Below are 25,439 nucleotides of genomic sequence, written 5' to 3'. Positions count from 1 at the left end.
CTCAAAGTTCTTCTCATTCCTTCAATAGGTGAAACAACCCAACAATGACACAAAATGGTGAGAAATGAACTAGGGTTTGGATGGGGGCTTTTCTGGGGGTGATGGAGGTTGAAGGCGGTCGAAATCCTAGCCCCATATCCTTTATATAGGGCCCAAAGCTTGAAACTTAGGGTTTTGTGCACATTACGACATCGCGTCGTGGCCTTTTAATGAGTCCCATGTTGTGGTGACATGGCACTACCATGTCACGGGGAGGCAAAACTCAAAATCCAAGTTTTTAAAACACAAGGAACTTCAAAAGAATAATACATGGGATACTGATGTTACACCTAACATGGTTGTGTGATTGAACATATAACACATTGATGCTATGTGATCGAACAGATAACACATAATTATGTGATTGAACATACAACTTACTTCCATCTTGGTACTTGTTACTTGTTTGGATAATATACCATACATATGGTAACCAAAAACTAATCAAGATATGAGGGGAATATTTTATATACAATCAAACATCTAAACTACAAAAATGGCATTAAACTCAAATCACGAGGGGGTTTATATGAAATATAAAAGGTTTAGATTTACATAGATTAAATCTCTAACTCTTCCAAGATAAATTTTGGGAAAATTATAAACGTTCTAAACTTTATTTTCTCGAAAGTTCCGCCACCCTTTATATAATCTACATTTTCATCCCCTGAACAACCATGAACAATCAATCATTTTGTTTTCTTGAAAGCTCTGTCATACCTCCGATTGCTTAATGTTCACCCCATTAAGGTTATTCCTTTTTGAGAAGTTCAGGTATGACATTCACTAGACAACTCGTAAATTCATCGATCTTCCTTAGCATTAGTTTTTTTTAGTACTAAAAACATATAAGACATCTTTACAAGCTTATTTGCTGATACCGTTTTGAATTTGTTCATTACCATATCATTTGCCTCAATTGTTACTTTAATTTTTCAATGTTTGCCTCAATTTTGTTAAAACCATGTTGAATTTCGTTCGCCAAGGTTGTTGTTTTGATTTTTCTAACGGATTTCAATAATCAAATTGAACATCTAGTGATCATGAGAACTCAGGCTCAAGATTTCATGTTTGATCCCCAAATATTTATTTAACAAATACACAATCCAATTATCCACTTATTATAATTCAATGTACAAAACCATCTTGTGCAAACTATTTTTACACATGAATTTGTGAAATCTTAACTCACTTGAACAAAAAAACACGTAAGTATGATTCTAAAAGTAAAGTATATGACTTATAAATTGCTCTCAATGTAAGACCATAAATAAAGTTCGAAGTAATATGGCTTCCTTTTGTTTACCCACGTGAAAACCATGAAAACCTTCAATATCAATTTACTTATGATTTGTCATTCAACATACGCTACTTTGAAACAACTAGTTATTTTTGGGTTGATACTGAACAAGAAAATACATCAAGGGTAAAAAGTGTAAATACCTATAACTTCTTGATTTTCTTTCTTTGAATTTTTATTTATTAATTTTCCATTTCAGTTATATCATCCTAAATATCAGTTACCCTTGATAGTCTTTTCCTTTTTCAGAATCAAAATCACAAATATGAGATTCATATTATTTACTCAAACGATCCCCCTTTTCTTATATGTTTCCCCACAAATAAAATTACATTATTTTGTGATAAAAAAATGGAATCGCAACAGATTTTTCTACATTCATTTGCAACACTCTCATGATCTCAATTTTTCTCAAGTAAGTTCTTCGAATTAATCTCTGTAGTTTTGTGCGATTGTTTCATGTTCACGTAATGCGATTAATGTGAAAGATTCTATCAGATTTACGCAGTTCGCTGTTCAGATTTTGATTATCAGCGCATGATTCACTTATTCGATCTGTTTTTATATGCGAGATTTTTTTAGGGTTTTAATTTTTATATGGGCAGTGAGAAAATTACGAGAATCGAAGGAAATAAGTTATCTTAAACATCGTACTTTTCAAGATTTCAATGCAAAAATACTATCTATTGATAAAAAATCAATGAAAAAACATAGAATAATCAAGAGTTTTGGATATTTAAGAGCCGGATAGAATTCTTGCATGATGGTTAAGGTTTTGTTTCGTGTTTTATTAAACGGAATAAAGTCTTAATCTACTAATCTGGTAAGCTATATCACAGGTATATTTTTTTACCCAATGTAGATAGACTTAGCGTATAAAGACTAATAAAGTCATGGAAAGAAAGCTTTTCAGGTTAAGTCCTGCAATTTTACACAATTTACCCAAAGTTAGTTACCCAAATATACTTTTGTTTTCTCAAATACTTTTTATAATTTTTGTGCTTAAAGCTAAATTTTTATATATGTAGAAAATGCAAGGTGACTATCTGTAGTTAGTTTGTCATCAAATTAAAAATAAAATAAAATGGAAGTTTACTATTTGTTTTGTGACATTGACACTGTGACCTGTGTCTGTCAATGTCACGTACAGTTACTGTCACTGTTACTGTCACTGTCACTGAATAACAGTTGATTTGCTTGTATAAAGAATTTTGCAGAATGAATCAACAAAACATATCAAAGACACCTGACCTCCCAGTGAAACGTAAACGCGGTCGTCCACGTAAGGATGAAAGCATGCCAAGACCACATCCTCAACCACCTCCACTTCTGCCACCGGTAGCTCCGGCACCACCACCACCCACCTTCCCAACCACCATCCAACCACCACCACCAACCACCGTCCTTCCTCCAGTCGACCACACCATGGTCGGACAGGCGGTTACATGCATAATTGATGGCATTTTCGATAACGGGTACCTCCTCTCGACCCGTTTGGGCCCCAATAACTCCATCCTACGTGGCATTGTTTTCCAACAGGGGCATGTGGCCCCCGTGACACCGGAAAATGACGTGGCACCCCACCTTGAGATGTGCACCAGAACCGAATTTCCGATTCCGCCCGCGAATCCTAGAAACCCGGTGCAGTTTTGTGCTCCGGATCAATCCGTATGTGTAAAGCAAGCGGGAGAGACGGTGCAAAATTACCAAAATACCCCTCAACCGGAAAGTCTGAGATTGGTTGAGCAGGATGATGTTATGCAGGTTTTTGAGGTTTCTAAAGCAGCACCGGAAGAGGTTCCGAAAGATTGTGAAAACGAAGATGTGGGATGTGATCCAACGGCTGAGACTGAGAGTTTTCTGGGAAAGGAATCCATGATTCCGGGAGACGTCTCTGGAATGGAATCTGAGCAACATGGGAATCAAGATATTGAGAAGAAGGATGAGGGTGAGCTGCGTGTAAAGGAACCAGACGAGCTTATAACTCCTGTAGGGGCAATTACGGAAAATCAACCATTGTTGGGGAAGGATGAGCTGCAGGAAGAAAGTAAAGAACAAACAGGTATGAAATTCCAGTGTTTCATTTTTATTTATTACAGAAAGACATAATATAGAAAGTAAGAGAAATGATGTTTCTTAAGTTTCTCATCGTATTTTTTTATAAGTTATATTAAGTTGTTATCTCTAATAACTTATTATCTATTTATGTTATAATAAGTTGATAGTAAAAAGGTTAATTAATTATTCCATAAAACCTTGTTTTTGCAGGTGAAGTGAACAACAATATTGATGCAACTCAAGCAGTGGCTGTGGATCTCTCTTTAAGCAATTTTTCCGAAATTTAAAGCAATTAATTAGTTAATGGAATAGGTAAAATCAATTAAGAGCTGTTTTTTTTTCATCTTATGTTGAGGCAAACTGAGTTAAATACCTTCATTCATTGTTGATACATTTTAGCTTTGATTATATGCATTTGAATCTATCTTGTTAGTTTTGGAACAATCGGTCTTCGATTTATTAAAGATTTTTGAGGGGATTTTCTTATGCGATCTTATTCTTGTGGTGGATTTTAATTGTTGATAATGAATCTGAATCAATGGTGATGAAGAGTTTATTTTATTTTATTTTTTCTGATTGAAAGTGGTGAGGATTTTGAAAAATTAATGTTTGGGTAGTAGCAAAATAGATGTGGACTGGTGATAACATAGCAAAATAAGTAAATTTTTGTGACTAGTCAAGAGAATTGATTGAAAAAAACTACAAACTTGTCTTGTGAATTGATTATTTTAACCTTTTGATGGTTTATGTTTGTATTATTTATTTGCAAGGTTGCGGGATTTCAGAATGGAATTATGTTCGTAATAAATAATCATTTGTTATTCATTATTGTTATAAAACAAATTATTTATACATATATATATATCACTTTATTGATACATCTTTATTCATTCGGTCACTTTACTTATACAAGTGAAGAAAAGAAAAAGAAAGAACCCCTTAATCAACGACTAATTCTTTCATAACTGTTTTTATAACCCATCTTAGAATTTGTAATCGTGAGTATAGTTATATCTACTTTCAAGAAGCAAGAAGTAGATATAAAAAGGAAAACGTATGCCCAAAATGACAAAATGCCAATTGTTTCTGGTTGCGTAATGTTTTACTATATTTGCGAGTTTTAAAAAATAGGATGGTTGTATAAGTTTTGTGCAAGGATAACACCAAAAAGGTTAATCACTATAAAATGTTATTTTTGCAAGCGAATGAGCAACATTGATACCAATCAAGATCCGAATCAAGCAATAGCCATGGATCTTTTCCAAGCAATATTTCCGAAATTTAAATAAGTTAATCGAATACGTAACATCAATTACGAGCTGTTTTTTTCATCTTAAGTTGAGGCAAGCTGACTTAAATACCTATACAATTTAAGCTTATGAATTTGATTTTTTAACCTACCTTGTTAGTGTCGGAAATAAATAAATACAATATTCAATAGAAGACGCAATACTTGAATGTAACATATTTAATGTGTTGGAGCATGATTGCATCATAATTCATAATTTATATTAGTCGCATAAATTGGAAAAAAAAATTAAAAATATCGTTATATAGAGTGGTAGGAAATGAAGCATTGTTGCATAAATATACATTATTTAATCTACATATTTTTGTTTTGGAATGAAACTTGGTTTGCACATTTCGCCAAAAACATAATTTAAGAAAAAGGTAAAACATCATCTGATAATAAGATTAAAAATTAAAAGTAAAATGCTATAATTGGGTAGATTTTTCCCATAACAAAAAGAAAAAATGAAGTAAGATGCTATGAATATGATACACAATTGAATCAAAGTACATTGCTATATTTCTGACATTACTGAGTCCACCATGGAGGTCCCGCCTGATACAAGTGTTGTTGTCCTTCATCTTCATCCCATGAAATTTGAGAAGCTTGAAGGCCAATACTCACACCAGGTTCCTTCCCGTGTTTTGCAGCCCACTCTTCAATGGCGGACTCACTTTCAAATTGTTTTTTTAACTTCCCGGGTCCCACCAGCTCTGCGATTACAGCTGGCATGTACATCGAGTCCCCCACTATCGGTGCACCACATGCTGCTAGTTGAGCTCGAATCTGTAACATAATACTCCACATGTGAATGTTTTGATGGATTTCACTAAATGTAATTCAATTTCATTCTAGTAAGTATCAGAAAAAGGCAAAACAAGTCCCTGAGAAATTATCATAGATTATGTATGTATGTATGTATGTACCTGGTGAGTACGACCAGTTAAAAGGTTGATTTTGCATTCGTATGCAAAATCTTTATTCGGCCAATTCAAATCCTGAATTCCATTCTCTTCTTCAGTGGAAGCATTTGGCCATGGAACTTTCCTGCATTCCAGGACCTCCAATTGGCACAGATTCCATCCCGAAATCAACTCTGCATGTTGGAAGAATTAGAATTTGTAAATGCAAGAAATAGTAACGTACTTTCATTTATTTGTTTATTTATTATACAATCTTACTCTCAATTGTGCTTTCGTTTTTATTTTATTTTTTTGGGTAAATGGCATAAAAAACACTATTTTTACACAGAAATTCGATTTTGACACCGTGTTTTTTTTGTGTCAATTTTGACACTGTGTTTTCCAATTTGTTACAATTCTGACCACTTGACCGGTTAACCAGGTTGCATGCTGACGTGGCATGATGACGTGTCAGTTTTGATGATGTGGCATGCTGACATGATATGCCGACGTGTCAAAATTGATTTTTTTTTCTCACAAAAAACACTAAGTTTTCATTTTTTTCAATTTTGACACTAAGTTTAATTTTTTCTTTCAACTTTGACACTATGTTTTTTTTTTCCAAATCGAACATCATTTTTTCCAATTTTGTTCAATGTTGACAATTTTCTATTTGAAACCATATAAATATTTTTTTAATACATTTAAACCGTATAAATTTGTTTTTTTTTTTTTTCATTTAAAAACCATAATTTTGTATAAATAAATTTTTTTACACTCAAACCATATTTTTATGTATAAATATGTATTAGTTATATAAAAATTGTATTTTATATTAAATATGCAACTTTAAAATGTGTTTGGAGGTTTGGAAGCGTGTAGTCAATCAAAACTCGGATATCAAGTTTGCAACCCATCAAATTTTTACATCTTATTAGAAGCTTATGGTTAGTTCGATTCTCATGATATAACTAATGCTTTGAATGTAAGAAAAAAAAAACACCTTGTATTTAAATAAAAATGTGGTTTTTAAACGAAAAAAATATGTTTATACGATTTAAAATGTAATAAAAAATATATTTATACGGTTTCAAATGGAAAATAGACAAAGTTGAACAAAATTTGATAAATAATGTTCGATTGGAACAAAAAAAAAAGTGTCAAATTGAAATAAAAAATTAAACTTAGTGTCAAAATCGAAAAAAAATGAAAACTTAGTGTTTTTTGTGGAAAAAAAATCAATGTTGACACGTTCAGCATGTCACATCATCAAAACTGACACGTCATCATGCCTCATCAAAACTGACACGTCATCATGCCACGTCAGCATGTAACCTGGTTAACCGGTCAAGTGGTCAGAATTGTAACAAATTGGAAAACACAGTGTCAAAATTGACACAAAAAAAAACACGGTGTCAATCGAATTTCTGTGTAAAAAGAGTGTTTTTTGTGCCATTTACCTTATTTTTTTCTAATTAGTAGCTGTTGAAAAATCTATCCAATTATGACACTGAAAATTGTTTTGTATTTGAATAATGATGTTGCTATAACCGGACATATATTTCAAATACAATGTTGTAAAAGAAATAAAAAATGCTATAATACACGAATAAATTGAAGTATGTTGTTATTTTTACCTTGGGAAATAATTTTTGGGGCCTTTCGAAATGGTCGCATGTAATGGGTTATGATGCCAGGTGGCACATAAGCAGCAGCAAGTGCAAGATAAAGTTTCTTCACTTTTTTCTCCTGGTGGAGAAGACACCCCATCACTTACAATCATAAAAACAGATTAAAAATAAATCAAAATACAGAAAAACACTTGTACTTTCACAATTTTATCAACCTAGTTTTTCTGTAATGATTAGACCATTATACTTTTACTCACGTTTAAAAGAATCATTTCTCAGGGGCATAATACAGAAAAAGCAAAATGTGGTTCAGGGGCTAAATGGGTAAAATGGGGAATTATGTTTTGTTTTCCTGTATTTTGTCTTTTTCTCAAAACTAGGTAACATGTAATATATATATATATATATATATATATATATATATATATATATATATATATATAATGTTTTAATCACTTCTTTTCTGTATTTTACCATAAAATATATAAATTGATTAAGAGAAAAACTAAACTTACCCTGATCATTCTATGGAAAACTGAACAGTAGTCCTTAGTTCTAGCTAGCACAACACTGCAAAACAAGATGAGATTAGTTGAATTTTTATTGGGCAATTTACATAAAAGCCACTATATTTTGTCCCTTTTTACGGTTTAGCCACTAAATTTTATTTCAGTCAATGAAAGCCATCCATTTTTGAAAGAAATATCTAATGATCTGATTTAAACTTCAAATAATAAAATACCAGCCTTCCGTGCAATTATCAATCTGATGAGTTGTCTTTAAAGGAGTAGTTAATTTCAAGGCACGAGTAGCAAAATTTGCACATGTTTCTTCAATGTTGTCTGTAGTTCCACCCACCTAACAAGAAAGGATGTGAGTAAATGTAAATCCCATTTTTATCCTCGTAAAAAGGAAATGGGACAATTTCATTTTTCCTCAAATTATATACATGACACCCATAAGTTTGGTGTAAAATTTAGGGTTTAACAAATATGTTTTAATCTGCAAGAAGCAAAAAAATATGATTGTATATTCCATGAGAGATAAGATGAAGAAGGAGAAATGATTGACATACTGATGTGCCAGCTGGCTTGTTAAGAACCACATACGACTCTGTCACAGCAATTATTCTTGACTTCCAGTCAACTTCATAGCATCTACACAAGAATTAACATCTCAATATTATCACAAGTTTCAACAAAGTAACAATACATTGTCCTCACATATAATCTTTGTTCCAAATAGAGTCCAAAATAAATAAACATAACACTAAAATAAAGCATGTTGCTACTCATATTAAGGGTATAATTGTAATTTCCTATATGAAGTACCTTGGAAATCGTTTTGGACGTACATGCACCCTTACATAAGTCCCGGCTTCAACAAACTCATCAACACAAGTAATTCTAAAAGTATTTTGTGCCTCTCTTAGGGTTTTCCCTTTGAGTGAAGGTCTCTTTCTTAGGAGGGACGGATTGGTAAATTCTTTATACAATCTGATTTCTTCCATTGTTGCAGTTGAAGGAGGCTTTGGGCATACAAGGGCATAGTACACTGCTCCAAAATGAATAAGATCTGCAACATACCTTCAAAGTTCAACATGTTAATAACAGTAATATTTAACCAATAATAGCAAACTATTTCCTTTCCAGTTCCAATAGTTTAATAATTTGAACACAGGTTTGTTGTTAGTAGAGCCCAGTTTCTCAATTGTTTCATGAGTACAAGTTTTTATTCATATAGAATGGTGTTCATTTGCAAGGGTGATTGTGAGTTGTTTGAATCATAACTTTGAGATAAATGGTTTTGACAAATACATTCAGTGAATATAGGAAAAAAGGAACATATATAACAACTCACAAGGATGGAAGATCCAAAGCTTTGGTAATGAAGTCAAGAATGGGTCCTCCTTCTTTAACAACTAAGTGCTCAATGTTTCTTGGCAAAACATTCTCTGCAGGACATGGAAGCAAGCGACCATATTCTTCATGGCTGAAGAAAAAATCGGTATGTTTATCAAAACGAAACACCACTTAGCAACTCCAAAATTCAATACGAAACACCACTTAGCAACTCCAAAAATGGTAGACTACGTCTTTTTTGAACCTACGATAGATTCCGATAACTATTGAGTTTAGATTCCATATCCAAATACCTGTCTCAATCCTACTGGAAGTTTTGTAAATACTAAAGATTGCGTACAAGTAATTATAGCAAATGACATAGCCAGCTGTACGTATGTGCTCTGTTTTTAGTATGCTTTTGGAAAAGTACCGTTTATGACTGGGAGTAGATAGAGTTGAGGTAACTGCTAGAGAATCAGGGGAATCGGATGTGAAGGCTCTGCTATTGTTTTTCCGGTGAAAATTCAAAACGGAATCCCAAACTGAACAGCAAAGCCTCCTACTTTTGGGGCGGTGGTTGGTGACAGCGGCTGATGTTTGTAGTATTGTGACAGGGATGACAACGAAGCTTCGGTACTTGGGGATCCGTAGTAGTGACGAAACCTTCGCCATTTTCATTGTTGCACCTGCAAGAGCTTAACAGAGCGGTCGTTTGTTGAGAGAAAGAAGATGGCTTGATAATAAAAGGTAGACGACTAATACTCTACACCCCGCTCGCTCCGAGTTGTAGCAAAGAAAAAAAAAGAGAAAGGAGAGAAAAGAAGAGAAAAAAAATAAAAAGAAATTGTTATTTGTACTCTCGAGTTGGAAAGAAATTGAAGGAAAGTTAAACATTTTGTTCTTTCTTTTCAAATCCTCTCAAATCGGGAGGAAAAGTTTTCCTTCCATTTCCTTCCACTTCTTTCCTTTAATGAAACTCGGGAGCACCATTCTCACTCACTTTCCTCTCATTTCCTCCAATTTTCTTTCTTTTCTCTCTTTAAGTTGAACTCGGGAGCGGGGTGCTAGTGTTTGGTAGAATTGGATAGTATAAATAATAAGGAAATGAGAAATCAATTCTTTATCAATCTAAACAAATCTCTATTTTTAGGGGAGAAGACGGGAGAAAGGGAATGAAAGGTAGGTAGAGAATCTGAAATAAAAAGGGCGAAGAATTAAACCAAACCCTCCTTCTACCCCTACCAAGTACCAACTACATCTCGTACTTCATCTCATCTCTAGGACAAAATCGATGTAGCTATTTATCTTCTTCTTCTAGGGTGTTTGGGTATCTCGGCAAAAACATTTTTTGGAAAAGTTTCAAAATGAATTTTTTAAAAAGTCAGTTTTCTTCTATAAAAAATCTAAAAGGAGCTTTTACCAAACATGATTTTTTTAAAAAGTCGGTTTTCCTTCTATAAAAAATCTAAAAGAAGTTTTTACTAAACATTTTTTCTCTGTTATCTTTTTCCAAAAGTCATTTTGGTCTCTCAAAAGATATCCCAAACACCCCCTAGGTTTACCCTCCAGATCGCATTCATGCCTACAAAATCACAATTTTGTCACCAAATGATAGAAAGCCAATTAGAAGAGGCTAGTCTCCCCATAAACTAACATCCTGCTCCCGAGTTCTAGAGTAAAGAAAGAAAATTGGTGGAAATGATTGGAAAGTAAGAGAGATTGATGCCCGAGTTCATTAAAGAAGGAAGTGGAATGAAATGAAAGGATCCTCCTAACTTTCCTTCCGATTTGGGAGGATTTAAAAAAATAAAAAATAAAATGTTTAACTTTCCTTCCATTTCTCTCCGATTCGGGAGCACAAAAGACAAGCTTGTTTTCCTTTGTTTTCTCTTCTTTTCTCTCCTTACTTTCTTTTCGCTTCTCTTTTTTTCTTTGCTTCAAATCAGGAGCCGGGTGTAAGAAAAGAAAAGGCACATTTGGAACAAATTTCTGTTCTTTTTTTTTTTCATAAACTCAGATGCAATGACACGGAAAAAATATGCTTATGTGGAGTTTGTTAGAAGTCGGTTGAACTTAGCCGATCTTTTAAGCAAAGGGTTATGTTAGACCCACACTCAATCCGACCCATCAACCTGAACCAATTCAGATTAATCAGGCCCAACATGATACAACCAGTCTAATATCTGACCCGACTTTGTTTTAATTCAGTTCCAACTTTTGTTTTATTTTGCATTTTTACTTTATGTTTGATTTTCTAGAAGCAGTCGTTTTTTTTAACGCCCCATGAATGTTGCATCATGGGTGGTTACCAACTTGCTGTTTTGTACCTGTTTTGCAAAAGAAGAGAACTGTTTTTGGTTGGGATTTGATTAAGTTCTTAATTCTCTCGTTTGAAAAGAGAATTTTTCCATTGCTATCTTAATTTCTGGCAGGGTTAAGAAGTGATCTTTGGAAGCTAATTTAAAGCTACGTGGTGTATCTGTATCGTAGATTCAGGTTGGTGTTTTGCCAACGAGATTTTTCGAGTGGTGTAACTGTATCTTAAAGGATCTGTTGTTTGTGTGTTTGCATTTAATCGGGTAATTTTGATCTTGTCTCTAACTGTCAGTCTATCATTTTGGTATCAGAACGCATCATGGATACCCGAAGTAGTACCGAATTAAAGAAGATTGTGGAGCTTATGGAAGCCGACAAGAAGGATGTGGAGCAACATATGAAGGCGATGCAAGAACAGATTCAAGAATTAATTTTTTCCAACAACCGGAGGCAGAGTGGTGATAGCTCCAATTTCGGTGAGTCGGTTAACAAAGAAGGAAACGACGGTTGGCGTACAAATGACATTAAGGTTGACATACCTGGATACGACGAAAAGCTAGATCCACATGAGTTTTTGGAGTGGCTCCGGACTATAGAACTGGTATTCTATTACAAACAGGTCACAGAGTGAAGTCTCTAACTATGACAATCCATTCACACATGTCCACGCAAATCAAGGAAGCCCAAATAGAAGCCTTAAAATCTGAAAATGTGGCAGGGGAAGCCTTAAGGGGAATGGATAAGAAGCTTGAAGTCAAAAATGATGGAGTTCGTTACTTCATGGATCGGATCTGGATACCGAAGTTTGGCGGATTCAGAGAAGTCGTCATGAACGAAGCCCATAAGACACGATACTCCATACATCCTGGCTCCGATAAGATGTATCTCGACCTCAAGAAACTGTACTGGTGGCCGAACATGAAAGCCGAAATTGCTACCTACGTGAGCAAATGTCTGACGTGCGCCAAAGTCAAGGTGGAATACCAAAAGCCCTCGGGATTGTTACAATAGCCAAGAATACCCGAATGGAAGTGGGAGCGGATAACCATGGATTTCATAACCAAATTACCCAAGACGGCAAGCGGACTCGACACCATCTGGGTGATCATCGACAGGTTAACTAAATCCGCGCACTTCCTACCAATCAAAGAAACAGATAAATTGGAGAAACTAACTAGAACATACCTCAGAGAGATTGTACGGCTGCATGGTGTGCCCATATCCATTATCTCGGACCGAGATAGTAGATTCACCTCAAGGTTCTGGTAGTCGCTGCAAAAATCTCTAGGAACAAGACTAGACATGAGTACTGCTTACCACCCACAAACTGATGGCCAGAGTGAGAGAACCATACAAACCCTAGAAGATATGTTGAGATCTTGTGTAATCGATTTTGGCAAGGTATGGGACACCCATCTACCATTGGTCGAGTTTTCGTACAACAATAGCTACCACACCAGCATCAAGGCTGCCCCGTTTGAAGCCCTCTACGGCCGTAAATGCAGATCACCTCTATGCTGGGCTGAAGTGGGTGACACACAACTAGCAAAAGGACAAGCAACATACAACACGCTCACTGGGCCAGAAATCATAAGGGAAACTACGGAGAAGATTGTTCAAATCTGGGAACGACTGAAAGCATCAAGGGACAGAAAAAAGAGTTATGCGGATAAAAGACGGAAACCCTTGGAATTCCAGGTTGGAGACCATGTCCTGCTAAAAGTCTCGCCCTGGAAAGGATTAATACGTTTTGGAAAGCGTGGGAAACTGAACCCAAGATACATTGGACCATTCGAGATCCTTGCCAGGATCGGTCCGGTGGCTTACAAACTTCGATTACCTCAGGAACTCCACAACGTACACCCTACCTTTCACGTATCAAACCTAAAGAAGTGCTTGTCCGATGAGACCCTTGTCATCCCTCTGGACGAAATTGCAATAAATGAGAATCTCCAATTTGTAGAAGAACCAGTAGAGATCATGGATCGGGAAATTAAAAGGACTAAACAAAGTCGTATACCTATTGTAAAGGTCCGCTGGAACGCCAAGCGAGGACCTGAATACACCTAGGAACGCGAGGATCAGATGAAACAAAAGTACCCGTATCTCTTTCCTAACCCGTAAACTCTGTCTTAGATTTAATTTCGGGACGAAATTCCTCTAACGGGGGGATGATGTGACAACCCTATATTTTTCCAAAAGCAATGTAACACTCAAAAGTCAAATACAACGAAACTATTTGGAATCAACGAAATTAGCCTAAAAAATAAAGTGTTCAAATATCTAAACTGGGATGCATCAAATGTTAGATATCGTGCCAAGGTTTCCAAAAGCATAAAGAACATTCGAAACCGGGTTATAATGAAGAATCTATGACCACTCAATTATTCACGACACACCCGGTAAAACATTATTTAACGTAAAAAGTGAATGTCCAATAAAATGCATTTTAGCCTTAAGTATCTAAACAGAAGTTGTAGAGTTCGTTAAACTGTAAACGTACATAAAAAGATCGCCCAAATTGGACCTCGTATGAAGAAGTTACGAATTTTCTAAGTTTCGTAACAGCGGTAGAGAGCTAAAAACTCGAATTAAAGATCAGACGATATTTAGCTAACACAACCTAAACGAGAGTTGAAGGTCTCCATAATAGGAGTAAGATGATAAAAAGACAAACGAAAATAGACGTCGGATAAAGAAGTTATGGATTTTTAATGGACTTTAGCAGTCCCGACCTATTAAAATCATAGTATTAAAAATAAAGTCAAAACTAGCCGACGGAGTCTAAATGAAAGTTGTAGAGCATAATCTCACCTACGCGTGGATATAAAGAACGTGAAAAACGGAGCTCGTACGCGAAAGTTACGGAATTTAGAAGATGGAAGCCAGAATTACGCCCAATGTAATTCAAGAGTACGCCCAACGTACTCAGGTGCAGGGTCGAGTCCCATCGGCTGCAAGCTCTACGCCTAGCTTGACCCAAGTCATAAGCCATGACGCAAAATTACGCCCAACGTAACCGAAGTACGCCCAGCGTAACGCGTACGCCCAATGTACTCCGGTGGTACGCCCAGTGTACTCGCGCCTTCAGCCTTATAAATAAAAGGCATAAACTCCGGATTTTGGCACACCTCTCTCAAACTTTCACTCACTCTCACACACTCTTACATACCAGAGACCATCCCGACACCCTCGGTTCCACACTCGAGCCCCTGACGAAGGTTCTACGCTACCTAGATCCCCGAGAAGCTCGAAGACGCAGCTTTCCGCAGTTGAAGTTCTGCCCGACTCTAGCCTCACTCTCTTCAAACCAAACAAGTGAGTTCATACCCCTACTTTTCAAGTCTTTTCATGTTTTAGGGGGGGGGGGGGGAAATACAAGTACAATATAAGAAAACATATCATTTTATTTAAACATAAATGCAACAACTATCTTATTATTTTTCGATACCAACATCTTACTTTACGTATAAAGTTTAGTATATCACCAAATTATTTTCACCAAATGGAACATACTTTCTGAAAAACTATAATGGGTATAGTTTGCGAGTTATTCATACATTCTTACGTATACATCTTGAAAAACGAAATACTTTCATCTAAAGTGAAATAAAGACTTTCTTATCGTAAATCTATTTATACTAAGTGATGTGAGATATTCAAACTTCAACGTACTCTTACGTATGCATTTCAAGTCCTGTATTATAAGACATAATCTTTTGGAGGGAGAGCGTGATACTTGTGTATAGATCTATACGGGATTGAAAACCCCGCACCTAAACTGTTAGCTACAGTTAGACCGGCAGGTCTGGGGTGACAAATGTCATAACACTACAACACCTGAAGAATGTTGTTATAGGCAGTCTGTGTCAATAGTATGGTTATAAGACTCACACAAAAGTATAAAAACAAGCTTGATTTACGAGATTCATACATGCATTCAGTATTTACATTATTTTGAGTACAAAACATATTTTTATCATTTAAGTACAAAGGATACTAACGCCCTCCAACCTTGGGAACTTTTCAAACTATATGTGGCAAATATTGGATTTTCTGAAAACCACGTTCATCTATTTTCTTCCAAAAAGACATACTTTTTCAGTACAAAACACTTATGAACTCACCAACTTTATTGTTGACACCTTTTCGAAACCACTTGTATTTCTCAGGGAATCAGTGATACAGGTAACTACCAACTTTTGAAGAAGGAACGCTAAAGGCGTTTATTATCAAACATTTTAAATCATCATATTGTAATATTCTTTTGGAAACATCTATAACGCAACAATGTACGTTTTATTATATATATGATGGTTGTGTTACTTTCTTTACGATATTCAATCGTTATGGTGCTACGTGAAGTCATCCACCCCCGAATGTTTCCACCATTCTGGTTTGGGGGTGTGACAAGACTACACCTCGCGCAACCAGAACTCACACTTAGAGAACTTGGCATACAAGATCTCCTTCCTCAGAGTATCCAAAACCTCCCGCAGATGCTTCGCATGTTGCGCCTGCGTCATGGAGCAAACCAAGATATCGTCAATAAATACTATCACGGACCGATCCATCATCGGTCTACATACGCGGTTCATGAGATCCATAAACGCGGCAGGGGCATTGGTGAGCCCGAAAGGCATCACCACGAACTCATAGTGGCTATAGTGCGTCCGGAACGCAGTCTTCTGTACATCCTCCTCTCTGACCCTTATCTGATGATATCCTAAATGCAAATCAATCTTGGAGAACCAAGATGCTCCCTGTAGTTGGTCAAAGAGGTCATCAATCCTCGGAAGTGGGTAACGGTTCTTCACTATTACCTTGTTTAGCTCCCGATAATCATTGCACATGCGATGCGACCCGTCCTTCTTCTTAACAAACAGGATCGGGGATCTCCAAGGCGAACTACTCGGCCTGATAAATCCTTTGTCTAACAGCTCCTGCAGCTGCGTAGACAACTCCTACATCTCGGGAGGAGCCAACCGATATGGTGCCTTGGCTATCGGAGCCGCACCATGGGATAGGTCGATCCTGAACTCCACCTGTCGCTCCGTAGGTATCCCAGGAAGCTCCTCTGGGAACACATCTGCGTATTCTCGCACCACCGGAACGTCACTCACCATCACCTTACCCGCTTCCCGGGTATCCATGACATAGGCGACATATCCTGCGCAACCCTGTTGATGGTAACGCCTAGCCCTCGCTGTCGAACATAAAGCTGGTCCTCGTTGTGGCCTCTCGCCCTGAATCACCAGCTCTCCCCCACTTGGGATCCTGATCTGCACCAACTGTTACGTGCAATCGATCACTGCCCCATTGGGGCTTAGACAATCCATGCCGATAATAACCTTGTTCCCCCACAAAGGATGGGAACCAACTCTACTAGGTAGTGCTCCTCGAATAATCTCCGCACACAATCTCGGAATACCGCTGATGCTCGCACCGATCAATCATCGGCAATCTCTACCTCTAAAGGGCAATCCAACATGCCCTAAGACTCGAAAAATCTCTTGCTAAGCGCAAGAGAAACAAAAGATCGAGTGGCACCTGAATCAAACAACACCTGTACTGGAATACCGTTCACATGGAACGACCCTAAACATGCATATACAGAGCATATATCAATACCATAAACATCATATAAATAGATCAGAGGGGAAGAATCATACCCGTCACCACATCGGGTGCGGCGCGTGCCTCCTCGGTAGTCAATTGGAAGGCCCGGCTCCTCACCATTGGAGCCTCCGCCTTGCCCTGTCTGCCATTAGTAATCCGTAGGGTCGCTGGAGCTGGCGCCTTCACTGGCGATGCGGCTGTCAATTGGGGGCAATTGGCCTTATTGTGGCCCCTCTGGTTGCAGTGGAAACACAACAACTCCGACGTCTGAATAGCAGGTGCAGGGGCGGTACAATCCCTGCTGAAATGCCCCGTCTTGTCGCACTTATAGCAGCCCGACGATCCCAACCTACATGCTCCCTCGTGCGGCCTGCCGCATTTCCTGCAACGACCCTGTCCTGACTGGCCCTGCGGCCTACCATCTGATCCCTTTGGCTTCTTCCCTGAAGCCCCAGTCACCTGCCCCTCCTATACCTTCCTCTTCCGGATGTGCTCCAGATCAATCTCCCTTTCCGTTGCCCTGACAGTCATGGAATCCAAGGTAGGGCAAGCTAAGAAACTAACATGCTCCCGAATGTCGGCTCGAAACATGTCATGTGTTGAATATTTGAGATATTGAAACTGATATGACATATTTGGTTATTTAGGGAAGCCTTTTTAGGGTTAATCATTTTATGATTCCCTACGGTGCCTTTACAGTAGAAGTTCTTAATTGAGCTCAGGTAAGGCATTGGTTTTATATTAGGCATTTATTTTATATTTATGGTAGATATTTATTGTTCCCTATAAATAATCATTAGGTTTACTTTTGGTGTAAGCTTTTTACCAGATTAGGGTTTTTCTCTGTACGTTCATGAGATAATTAATATACAAAAACCCTTTATCAGATTACTTGCATATTATGGTGATTGATTCTTGATTGTTCATGATATTCTACATTCGTCATCTCGGATTTATTCCTAACAATTGGTATCAGAGCGGGTTCTTGTAGATCTCAGCGATTTTGCAAGAATCGGTCTTGTTTATCGTGATATTGAATCATGAATCTCACCTTGTTCTTCAGGTTTTGTAAGTTTTCTGAAAAGAAAAAGTCTATATCTCGTTTTTTGTTGAAAATCTTGTTCAGATCTGTTTTCTTCAACTCAATATTTCATCTGATTTGTTCTTGAATCGTGTTCTGGAAGAGAGTTAGAAGAAAATTTTGTGTTTGTTTGAATTTTCGTGTTCAGATCTACTTTATCTCTCTAAAATCCATCTCAGATCTGTTTTCTCTTATTAAAAACCCTTTCAGATCCGTTTTTCTCTCTCTAGAATTCTCATCAGATCTACTTTCTCTCTCTTCAAGTTTTCTTTCTTGTTGAAGATTAAATGGCAGATTATAAGGTGTTAAAAGAAATTAAGAGACTAGGATTAAAAGTTACAGATCCAAAGTTTCGTCTTAAAGAAGGATATTTGTTTTGGGATGTTCCTGAACAATCTATGTTGAAGAATGCCATTGAGATGTATAATCTCTATGTTGATGAGAAGATTGGTGATTTTACACAGATCTTTAGTGGTGGATTTAAAAGTAATTGTGTAGAGCAAGATAAAGATTTGTTAAAACAATTTATCATTATCAAAGAATACTTACTTTTGAAGCATACAGAGCAGAAGTCAGAGAAAGAAAGAAAAGAAAAAGAAGATGTTCTTGATGTTCTTGAAGAAGTTCATGATGTTCTTCAAGTTTCTGAAGAAAAAGCAACTCCAAATGTTTTTGTTGAGGGGGAGTCAAATGTTTCAAGTTTTTCAGAAGTTTCACAATTCGAATCTAGTTGCTCTGAAGAAGAATCTCATAGTATATCTCTGGAAATCGTGAAAGTGAAGGAGTTTTGTTCTATTGGAACAACTACAGATGATCAGATTCAGAAAGATGAAAAGGTTGTCCAGATCAGAAACTTGTTTCTGAAGCCTAGAAATAAGAAAGGGAAGAAGAAAAGAAAGAACAAGAGTAAAATAAAGAAAGTTTGGATGCCCAAGGTACAAGTGCCTATTGCTTGTGAAAGAGTTGAGAAAGTTGAAGTCAAGCATGTTCAAAGAATCACTGATTCTCATCTTTCTTCAGTTAAAAATGTTAGAAGTTGGAAGGAAAAGAAAAGAGAATTTGGTTGGTTTAATGAAATTTTTGGAAATTTTTGTTTTCCAACTAAGAAGCGGGTATTATTTTCAGAGGATGATAGATTTTCTTCAAATAAGTGGGTGTGCAAGAAACGAACTTCAAAATTGAACATTAAATGGGTTCCAAAAGTCCCATAAAAAGTTTTGTCCTTTATCAAAAAAAAAAAAAACACGAAAATGGGGACAAAATCTGGTGAATATTGGGTCAAATATATGAAATTTTGTTGAAGGAATCAATTTTTATTGATTTTTAAGTGTTGGAATTGACAAAAGTTGAAAAAGTTGACAAAGATGGGCTTAAAAGGACATTTTCTGCAGAAAGGGGGTCAAATTCTGACATGTTGCAGTGATCAGTAGATACAAGCTGTCATATGTACTTTTAGCAGGGGCTGGTTCAGAACTTTGAAGAAATAAAAGCTTAATTCAAAAGACGAAGTTTTGGGCTGCATCTAATTCTTCACTTATTTTTTAGGGGTCAATTCGGTAACTATGATTCACATTCTTTGCAAACTGGTATCGACGAACCAACCAAAAAAAAAATTGATGTTCGTCTCCTAATCGCTGAAGCAGTTCTTAATTCGTTCAATGGAGTACAAAGGCGAAACTCAAAGACGCGAACCTTACAACTCATAGAAGCGAACTTCACGAATAAGAACCGAACTCAAGCTAAGAAGCGAAACTCAGATTAAGAACCGAACCTCACAATTAAAGAACCGAACTCTCGATTAACAACCGAACCCACAAGAACCGAACCTAAAACTACTGTTCACAACCGAATGTTCTGTTGATTTCTCTTTGGTATGAAATTGAAGCAAACTGCAATTCACTTTCGGTCCTTAATCTGCGTTAGGTCCTTGATTACTTTCGATCCATGTCAATTTGAAATCGGGGCCATAAGAGCGAACCTGCAACTGGAATTGGAGCGAACCTTGGAGTCAAAAGTGAAATTCAAGATCTAGAAACGAACTCACCAAAAAACGAAACTCATAGAAGCAAAGATCACAGAAGCGAAAGTCACAGATGAGAGAGTTCGTCTCTCGCCTCAAGACCCAAAAAACGAAACTGAGATTGGAAACTTTAGAACTGGATTCGAAATTGGCTTTCTAAGACTGGAATCGGGAGTTACACTCGCACTTGGAATCGTTTTTACTAACCCAAATCGGACCTTCAAAATCATTGTTTCGGTCTCTCCTGGTCGTCTCAATCGGAATTCTTGTTGGAATAAAATCAAATCGGAATTTCGCGCTTCAAAATCGAGTTCTGAATTTAAGCAATCGAAATTTGTTTGTTGATCGGAATTGAATATGGTCTCGAAATTATGACTAGTAAAAGTTCTTGATCGGAATTTCTTTGAGTTCCAGTTCGTTGCTCGTTTGATTCACTGCGTATCCCATACGCTTGTTTACACAATTTTGACTTTTAGAAGTCAAAGACGCGTCTTCATCTGATTGAACGAAGAAAATGATACAACTTTCAATTCTGGTCCCCACTGTTTGTATAGATCGACTGTTTCTACCCCTCATTTGACAGTTTCAACGTTAAATTGAAGATAATGGCATATATTTTCATCTTTAACCCCCTGACGTTCAGAGCTTCATAAAATTTACCCAAGATTATTAATTCTTTCAATTTCTTGGGATTTTACCACCTTTTACCCCTTCTTTCCAAAATATTTTAGTTTCTAATCTTTTCTTTGGTCTTATTCTTCTTTAAACCCTTCTAAATAAATGCTTCTTTTCTATTCTTTTGTCTAAATTTAAAAATCGAAAAATACAAAATTATTTTTTTGTTATTTTTCCGGTTTTAATTTTTGAAGATAGGCTTTTTGCTAAAGGGATTTGTTTCATCTCATCTGACGGGTTTTGAAGATTGTTGGTGATTCTTCTTAACTTTCTGGATTCTCTCCATGGTATTTGTTGAAGATTCAAGGGGGAGTGATGATTATTCAAGGGGGAGTTCGTATTTAGAAGATTATTTTTATTTCTCTCACTTTGAAGACCCCATGTACTGATGAGTATCACAATTTAGGGGGAGAAATGCCAAAGAAGATCGGAAATCGTGATCTTCATCAGTTTCAACATCTAGGGGGAGATTGTTGAATATTTGAGATATTGAAACTGATATGGCATATTTGGTTATTTAGGGAAGCCTTTTTAGGGTTAATCGTTTTATGATTCCCTACGGTGCCTTTACAGTAGAAGTTCTTAATCGAGATCTGCTAAGGCATTGGTTTTATATTAGGCATTTATTTTATATTTATGGTAGATATTTATTGTCCCCTATAAATAATCATTAGGTTTATTTTTGGTGTAAGCTTTTTACCAGATTAGGGTTTTTCTCTGTACATTCATGAGATAATCAATATACAAAAACCCTTTATCAGATTACATGCATATTATGGTGATTGATTCTTGATTGTTCATGATATTCCGCATTCGTCATCTCGGATTTATTCCTAACATCATGGTAGTGGGTCCTCCTCATGTCCTCATCTCCCGCATACTGGGGCACCAGTAAAGCCCTCTCCCGGAACTTGGTGGTGATCTCCGCCACTGTCTCCGTCATCTGTCTCATGTATAAGAACTCCCTAGCCAACTGCTGGAGCTCCACTGCAGGTGCAAACTCTTCTCTGAACCGAGTCACAAATTTCGGCCACGTCATAGCCTCAACAGCCGAGGCTCCCAGAGAGTCACCAACCAACTCCCACCAATCTCTGGCCCTGTCTCACAAGCACCCTGCTGCATATCTCCCCTTCGACCCCTCCGGTCAGAAGCTAGTCAACTGTGCAGACTCAATGTCTGCAATCCATCTCCTGGCAACAATGGGGTCCTTCGCCCCATGGAAATCTGGTGCGCCACTGCCCCTGAAGTCCTTAAAGGACAGTGTGCGTGATCCTGACTGGCTGGTCGCCATGTCACTCCTGAACGCCCTAAGTCGATCCTCCATCAGCTCGACAATCCCTTCCTTGATCGACCCAAAGATGACCGGGGTCGCATCAAGGATGCCTCTAGTGATCTCGGACACGATGAACTCGCGTATCCTCTCATCCACTGGTTCGGAGCCTGAACCCGAACCCGATCCCTCTCCTGAGCTGCTAAGTGCTGGCCTCGGACGTAGTACCACCATTATGCAATACATAATGACAATCGCTAGTGATATTGACACATCTAGAGGGATCACATCCACCACGAGTTCCTTGGTCTTGCCTCAGCCTTCCTCGATTCAAGTACGGATCCTCTGATTTCAGTAGTACGGGCCCATACTACCTTCCACATCTATCCGTACTTTCCTCAAGAACCGCCTCGACTCCACCAAGTCACTACTACTGCTACTGATCTCGACTACTCTCATCCTAGGCTTAACCTAGGGAAAATCTCCGACTCCACCCAAACCGGTCCTCAGCTGCTGAAGGCCTCCTCGTAATACCAATTAGTCATCACCTGAATACCATCACATGTGACGAGGCTCAGATAATCCTTCGCGTAAAAGACCCGTCCCTACAACGGTTGGACTCAGACAAGAGTTGCGCAATAGGGCCAGATCCAACACTCTAAGATTATTCAACCCTGATCACATGTGATGTGACGTATTCACCTAATAGCTAACTCCCATCACTCAGAGTCCTTCAAGCACGAAGCAAGCAGCATTCGGACACAGGAAAATACTCAAGCAACCCTATTCTCATAAAGAGAAACTATACTAGCATACAATGCTAAGCTCATACTATCATGCATAACCTAAACAGGCTATCATACTATTGTCTACTCGATACTAGCATGCAATCCTCATAAGTTGAAACACATAAAGCAGGCACATAAGGCATCATTCCTAGATCCTTAGTCCTAATCTAGCATGTTGTACTACTGAAGCTGATAAACATAACATAAACTTGTATGGGTACTTTGGGGAATACTTACTTGAGCTCGGCCGGTCGCGCACATCACACACTTCGTTCTTTCTCAAAACCCCTTTAACTTATTCTTTAGAAAACCATCTTCTTGTAAAAGCTTTTAATCCCTTGATTTGAGTCCAGACACCCCCGAGGGTGTGTCTGAATCCCTCAAACTAGGGCTCTGATACAAACTTGTAACATCCCAAATTTCGAGTCCAAAAATTTCATTTTAATTAACTGATTATAAAAACATTCATAAGAAAGCTACGTAACAATATATCATTTTGTAAGTCAATGTATCATGTCTGAAAACCCAAATCATATAATAGCAACATGTTAGAGTACAATCCCAGAATATCTCAAGAGCGGAAAATCAATGCGTGTGTGGATGATGTGCTGCTACCGCGCCACTTCCTTCCCCTTCGCTGAAGAGGTACCTAAAACCAAAACTATAAACGGTAAGCACGAAGTTTAGTGAGTTCCCCTATCGTACCACATACCATACGATCACATAGTATACATACTGTCGGGCAATTCTAGGGTGCCCGACCTACCCGATACGACCATTCTGGGGTGCCGACCTACCTGGTGCGAACCTTTTGGGGTGCGGACCTACCCGTGTCAATCCATTCTGGGGTGCTGACCTACCCGTCGGTCCTAACAACTGACCCTCAGGGACTATTCCAGCCATACTGCTAATATGACATATATCATAACATAAACATACTATCAGACATTTCTGGGGTGTCCGAACTACCCTTCAGTCCTAACAACCAAACTTGGGAACTATTCCCCTCCTACTACCACTATCGCATATAACATATCATGCCAACATATAAACACATCATCACATACTGTTAGACGTATCTGGGGTGCCTGACCTACCCTTCGGTCCTAACAACTGAACTCTACTACTATCACATATAACATATCATTCCAGCATATAACATATCAGGTACTAGCAAACCTAGATGATATCACAAAGACAGTCATCTAACATACAACTCCTACTAGTGGGCCGACATTGTGGTCGTAGACCCACCGCTACTGGAAGGTAACTCACGTCATACGAGTAGCTGCTGATAATCTGTACGGGAAACCTCTATCTGCTGTTGCTCTGGAAATCCTCCGGCTATAATCCCCACAAAACACTCAGTCAGAATATGATATCTACTCTTAGGGTAAAATGACTATTTTACCCCTAACCAAGTCCAAGTCAAAGTCAACTTCTAATTGACCCGACTCGCCGAGTTGGGCCGTTAATTCGTCGAGTCCCTAACGCTTTGCCCGTCCTTATCCATGACTCTACTTGTCGAGTTTAGCAACGACTCGACGAGTTCCTCTTCTATATGAACATCGAATGAACCTTCATCTGACTCGCCGATTTGTATGAACAACTCGTCGAGTTCACCTTCATCTGATAAACAAGTCCTATCCTTGACTCGCCGAGTTGTATGAACAACTCGTCGAGTTCATCTTCTATTATTAGGAGATTGCCTTAGACTCGCCGAGTCTGTTCTAGCACTCGTTGAGTCCCATGAACTCCAGGTCTAAGGCTAATTCCAATTCGTTGGGTCACTCCTTTGGACCCTATAACACCCCTCTAACATTCAACTGGGTTCCTTCGAACCCAAATAGAAAAAGGGGAGTCAATGTAACACCCCGAGTTCAGAAGTGCAAGTTCAGGGTTCTTAGTGTAAATAAGGAAGGTCGACTCGACGAGTCGATGGATAGACTCGGCGAGTCGAGTTGCGATTCTGGTCATGTGTTAAGTGAACAACTCGGCGAGTTGGTGCTGAATGGAGAAAACCCTAATTCTGGGAGTTGTGCCCTATATAAAGCACATTATAGCCACCCTCAACCTCTTTACTGCCTATTTGAGTTCCATAAACCCTAATTAGTGTGTGTGAGCCTCCATTGTTAAAGTTTGAGCTTGGAAGAAGGATTTAAGAGGAGAAAGTTAGAAGATCAAGAGGCTAGCATCGGGAGATCATTGTAGATCCGGAATCTACTCCTTCTTGGGCATATTTGTGAGGTAACAAGTTGTTACCTTGAGTCTTCTCCTTCTAGATCCATTCTTGGTTGTTGTTTTGGGAATTTTAGCCTGATTGGAATCCATTTCGGGTTTAGAGGTTAGATCTGAAGTTGCAACTTCAGATCTAGGTTAATAGTGAGCCATGGAAGCTTAAAGCATCAGCCATGGGGCTTGATTTAGAGTATCTTTGTCCCAAAACCTCCTTGTAGCTTGTTTGGAGCTTGTTGAGCCTTGCATACACGTAAAGTTGGAAACTTTACATGTGAATCTGGCCCTAGGAGTCCATATCTCTGTATTGGAAGCAATGAAATTGCATGAAATCTTCTGAATGAAGATGTCACGTTTGGACTCGGCGAGT

General features: G+C 37.9%; 2 protein-coding genes across 5 annotated transcripts; one reads left to right on the top strand and one right to left on the bottom strand.

Annotated features, from left to right (window-relative positions):
• The first annotated feature begins 679 nt into the window (after window positions 1-679).
• LOC145050214 (uncharacterized) lies at window positions 680-3,841 on the top strand. 4 transcript variants are annotated; one of them, XM_078998514.1, is made up of 3 exons: window positions 680-813; window positions 2,547-3,401; window positions 3,608-3,841. In XM_078998514.1, exons 2-3 carry the CDS (start codon window positions 2,558-2,560, stop codon window positions 3,682-3,684), a joined length of 921 nt encoding a protein of 306 aa, XP_078854640.1. In that variant the 5' UTR covers window positions 680-813; window positions 2,547-2,557; the 3' UTR covers window positions 3,685-3,841. The 4 variants fall into 4 exon arrangements, with proteins under 4 accessions (XP_078854640.1, XP_078854629.1, XP_078854632.1 ...); XM_078998503.1 differs by having other exon boundaries at window positions 743-813; window positions 2,557-3,401; XM_078998506.1 differs by lacking the exon at window positions 680-813 and adding an exon at window positions 1,554-1,754 and having other exon boundaries at window positions 2,557-3,401.
• Window positions 3,842-5,056: 1,215 nt separating this feature from the next.
• LOC145050208 (RNA pseudouridine synthase 6, chloroplastic-like) lies at window positions 5,057-9,850 on the bottom strand. Its single transcript, XM_078998499.1, has 9 exons — window positions 9,496-9,850; window positions 9,082-9,213; window positions 8,553-8,807; window positions 8,297-8,378; window positions 7,964-8,079; window positions 7,737-7,791; window positions 7,228-7,339; window positions 5,615-5,784; window positions 5,057-5,474 (listed from the first exon to the last, which is right to left on the bottom strand). Exons 1-9 carry the CDS (start codon window positions 9,741-9,743, stop codon window positions 5,217-5,219), a joined length of 1,428 nt encoding a protein of 475 aa, XP_078854625.1. The 5' UTR covers window positions 9,744-9,850; the 3' UTR covers window positions 5,057-5,216.
• Between the last annotated feature and the right edge of the window lie 15,589 nt (window positions 9,851-25,439).

The sequence above is a fragment of the Lactuca serriola genome, chromosome 1 (genome assembly GCF_051521515.1).
Source record: "Lactuca serriola cultivar US96UC23 chromosome 1, Lser_US96UC23_V15, whole genome shotgun sequence".
NCBI classification, from domain to species: domain Eukaryota; kingdom Viridiplantae; phylum Streptophyta; class Magnoliopsida; order Asterales; family Asteraceae; genus Lactuca; species Lactuca serriola.
The sequence above is the reverse complement of the archived record's forward strand: the minus strand, read 5'-3'. Positions and strand labels throughout refer to the sequence as shown.

Coding starts and splice junctions, on each gene's coding strand:
- LOC145050214 (XM_078998503.1), top strand. CDS start 773: ATGTTCACCCCATTAAGGTTATTCCTTTTTGAGAAGTTCAG. Junction 814..2,556: donor TTCCTTTTTGAGAAGTTCAG/GTATGACATTCA, acceptor AGAATTTTGCAG/AATGAATCAACAAAACATAT. Junction 3,402..3,607: donor AGAAAGTAAAGAACAAACAG/GTATGAAATTCC, acceptor TTGTTTTTGCAG/GTGAAGTGAACAACAATATT.
- LOC145050208 (XM_078998499.1), bottom strand. CDS start 9,743: ATGAAAATGGCGAAGGTTTCGTCACTACTACGGATCCCCAAGTACCGA. Junction 5,785..7,227: donor CCCAAAAATTATTTCCCAAG/GTAAAAATAACA, acceptor TCCAACATGCAG/AGTTGATTTCGGGATGGAAT. Junction 5,475..5,614: donor TAACTGGTCGTACTCACCAG/GTACATACATAC, acceptor ATTATGTTACAG/ATTCGAGCTCAACTAGCAGC.